General features: G+C 43.5%; 1 protein-coding gene across 1 annotated transcript; it reads right to left on the reverse strand.

The window, feature by feature from the left end:
• Window positions 1-235: 235 nt before the first annotated feature.
• On the reverse strand, window positions 236-1,540 carry LOC149242564 (uncharacterized protein At3g06530-like). Its single transcript, XM_089370881.1, has 2 exons — window positions 1,417-1,540; window positions 236-996 (listed from the first exon to the last, which is right to left on the reverse strand). Exons 1-2 carry the CDS (start codon window positions 1,538-1,540, stop codon window positions 236-238), a joined length of 885 nt encoding a protein of 294 aa, XP_089227007.1.
• Window positions 1,541-3,964: the final 2,424 nt, after the last annotated feature.

Consider the following 3,964-nt stretch of genomic DNA (forward strand, 5'->3'; position numbering starts at 1 on the left):
GACGTGTCTCTTCATAGACTCTAATAATCCCGAAGACAAATCTTCCAAAATTGATTCAACCTTCATATTGATAAGGTTCTGGCTTTTAGCTTCCTCGATCTTCGACATGAACACTTTCAGAACTGCATTCTTCATATCTGCCTTCGCCTCCTCCATATGGATATTGTCGGACAAAATGATACAAGTAATGCAGCGGCCTTAGCTCTTGGAAATCCCATTGTCCTTCTACAACTTTTCACTCTGTTTGCCTTTGATAACGCGGGTTCAATCCTCCATAATAGTGTAAGAGGCTCGAAAACATATGACGAAGGTCCAAAGCTATCAGACATAACTCAAATATTTTTGCATGATAAGTTACAACAGATGGTCTGTCCATTTTAGAAGCGACAACTGCTAGCATTTCAAAAATGGCTGAAACAGAAGCTTCTCCATTCTCTACAGCCTTTCCATAAATTCTAACAATCGGATCAAGCAAAAGCCGCACTGAGATCTTTTCAGACATGAGAATGCAGATTGAAGCAGCCTTTGTGCATACTGTTGAACCTGAGTCAGTAGTAAATTGTGAATGCAACACTAAAAGACCAACAATTTCTTCCAAGTATGGATTCAAAAACCCGCCCAGCTTCTGCACAATTGCTTCTAAAACACTAAGAACAGAGATCAAAAAGGCTCCCCCAGAAGCTGTGTTCCCTTCAAAGTCTGCTATCTTAGACACTGTTGCCTCTTTATATGAAGACAAGCAAACCCGCCATGTCTTCTTAAGGATATATTTAATAATGTGAGGAAGATGAGCCAATACTTGTGGCCCAAGTTCAGTAACAAAAGAAGCTATGCAATGCAAGCAACCTGAGGAAAGGGCTACATCATTTGCTGTGAGATTTGCAACAACAGGACTAAGACAATCACTAAAGGTACTGGGAAAGTTCCCTACAAATTTCTTTGCCAGGACATCTAATGTGGCAACTGCTGCAATTTTTGCTCTCACAGAGGAATCTTCTGGGGATCTCACAAATACCAGTATTTAAGGTGACAAATCATTCTTCAACCATTATGTGAACATTGAAATGATAGACTAAGAGGAAACAGAATAAGCAACCGGTGTATTAGAAAAGGCAGCAAAGCCTTGAGCCACTTCTCCATTACCACCTTGATTTATATTGCTGATGTAGTTCCAGTTAATAATTCACTTTAATCATTCGCTTCCATCCTTCTCATGCATTTGAATACAAGGTTTAACCCCTGAAGTCTGGGCCTTCAATAAAAACTCGAACAAATCCCCAGTTTCGTAGCACGCTACGAAACCACTCGAACAGGTAGCGCTGCGAAACTGCTGAAAAGAATTCAGGCGCTGCGAAAACACCCACTCTTTAAGCCAGGCTAAAAAAATTTTAACTACAGCATTTTCAGTGATAACACCGTCTTTGTCTCCAGAATCTAAAGTAGTACAGACAAAGCGAGCTCGTTTAACCGGTTCAAAATCTCCTTTGAAAGTTAGAACACCTGTTCCAACCACAACTGAGATTCCGGTTACTCCAAGCATTTCTATAACCCCTGCCTCTTTTGAAGAAGTTCAACAGCAACAGAGGGACAGTAACACTGATCCTAGTCTGGGGGCAAATACTTGTGTAACTGAACCAGTTCCATCTGTAACCGGTCCAGAGAGTTTTGTTCCTCAAACAACTGCCGCTGTCGAAACAACCCCTTCTTCGGCACCAGAAATCTTTTACGGACCTGACGGTCTTCCTCTTCCACCTGGTTTGATTGCAATAGAGGAAATTGTAGAAGACCCGCAAGCAAGTACTCTGACCCATTTTGGAGTAGGGGTCACTCTTTTTCCTGCTACATCAGAAGTTTGTCCATCACCAGTGGGAGCTCCTGTAGAATCGCTAGGCAATTTATTGGATAGACTTAAAATGTCTGAGCAACCGTCGACATCAAGGACTGTGTCAAATGACACAGTGACAGCAGAACCCCCTGCCGCCATTCCGACAATGTTTGCCGGTATACCATCTGTCCCAACTAGCTCTCAACTGCTAGAAGGAGTCCACCCAGGGACTATTTCGACAGTGTGGTCTGTTCCAGTTTGTTCCTCCGGAGTAATATCCGGTAATTCTTATGTTGAAACTAGACAAGTTGATCCTTATGGAGGTCAATTTGGGCCATCCAGTCCCCAAGGGCAGACCATACCCTTGAGTTCCGGATTGCTACCGTATGGGGGGTAGTATGCCCTTTCATTACCCCCTCTGGGAGGATACCCATACGGCAGTTCTCAACCATATTCAGGTTTGACTGGAGTTACAACAAGTGGTTGGGTACCAATGCTACCCCAACAGCCAAGAGTTGTATATTCTATGCAACAATGTGTACCTATGTCGAGCATCCCGACGACGCCAGCTATTGTAACAGTGTCGCAAGTTCAAACGATGCCTGTTGTGTGTCAACCTCAGGTTGTAATGCAACAGCCCCTTGACCATGTGACACAACCACAATCGCCAACTGCCGGGACGACACAGGTCCAAACGGGTACAATTACCCCACATCTTGGTCTGTCGGTTAGTATGGCACAGCAGAACATGGCTTCACAGCCATGGATGGTGCAATACCAACAACCACAATTCCAGCAGGTGTACCAAGGATCTGAGCAGCAGATCTTTGCGAATAGTGGACAACCGTATATTCAAAACGGGTTAAATCAACCGCTTTACGGTGGTCAAGTCCACCAGCCATATCAATCATACCAACATCAATTACATTATGCTGGTATGCAAAGGCCTACTGCTCAGGCGATTCCATCGTATCCTGGGTACGCCTCGCCAAACCTGAATCAACAGTTACCATTCGTGGAAACTTTAGAATTACCAGATTTGCACCGATTAACGAACGATCCGATTGCTTATGCCCATTGGTGGCCAGCGATTCCTCACAAGCTTCCGTCGGACATTCCTAAATTCAATGGAAATCCTGGCGAAGATCCATCGAATCATGTGATGACTTTTCATCTGTGGTGTTCGTCGAACACCTTGAACGATGATTTGATAAGACTTCGCCTTTTTCAGAGGACATTGACAGGTCCAGCGGCTAAATGGTATATTGAATTACCTAGAGCCTCTTTCGACAATTTCAGTTCCCTAGCCACGACTTTCTTAACTCATTTTCAATTACCTATAAGGTATGAAACAGGAACAAAAATATTAACCAACTTCAAGCAGACAACTGCCACCCATATATCTAATCATATACATGAGTGGCGTCGTCGTCGAAGGATGGTGAAAACATATGTTCCCGATCAGCTGTTAGCTGAATGGTTTATAAAGTCGTTACTTCCTGCTATAACGGAAGATGTGGCCAAGGGGGGAGTCGTAACAGAGGAGCAAGTTATTGCTCGTGCACAATATCTAGACTTAGTATATACTCAGTCTGGCACACTCTATGACAAGATGCCTGATGCCCCCAGACCAGAATTTTCAATTCCTCCTCCTCCTGGATCAAATAGTGACTCTCATGCCGGCGATGGTGTGATTGGCACTGCAAACGCAAAGTTGACAAGGGATTCGTCCAAGAAAGCCCGTAAGACTTCGAATCAGAATGCGAACCAAGAGATTCTTGCTTCGGAAATAAATGCCATATTAGCAGATAAAGGCAAAAATTCCAATCAACCAGGGAGCAAGAAGAATCAAAACAAAGGGAAGAAGAAGAAACAAGGAGAGTCATCTCCTCGAAAAACTTCTTCAAGCCCTCCTCGAGATAGGAAACCACCTTTTGGGTGTCAAATATGTGATGAGGATCACTGGACGAGAGAATGTCCATACAAAGTTGAGCTTAAAATATTCTTTAAGAGTCCGCAAACCTCAGCTGTGTTAACTGATCCGTTTCCGAATCAAGGAACAAATCTGGTTGCTAATCAAAATGATTCCCAATCCCAAGTGCTTATGTTGTCTATCTCAAAGCAGCAAAATGATGCTTT

The sequence above is a fragment of the Pinus tabuliformis genome, chromosome 8 (genome assembly GCF_031772625.1).
Source record: "Pinus tabuliformis cultivar Carrire ecotype Pingquan chromosome 8, CPIR1, whole genome shotgun sequence".
Lineage (NCBI taxonomy): Eukaryota > Viridiplantae > Streptophyta > Pinopsida > Pinales > Pinaceae > Pinus > Pinus tabuliformis.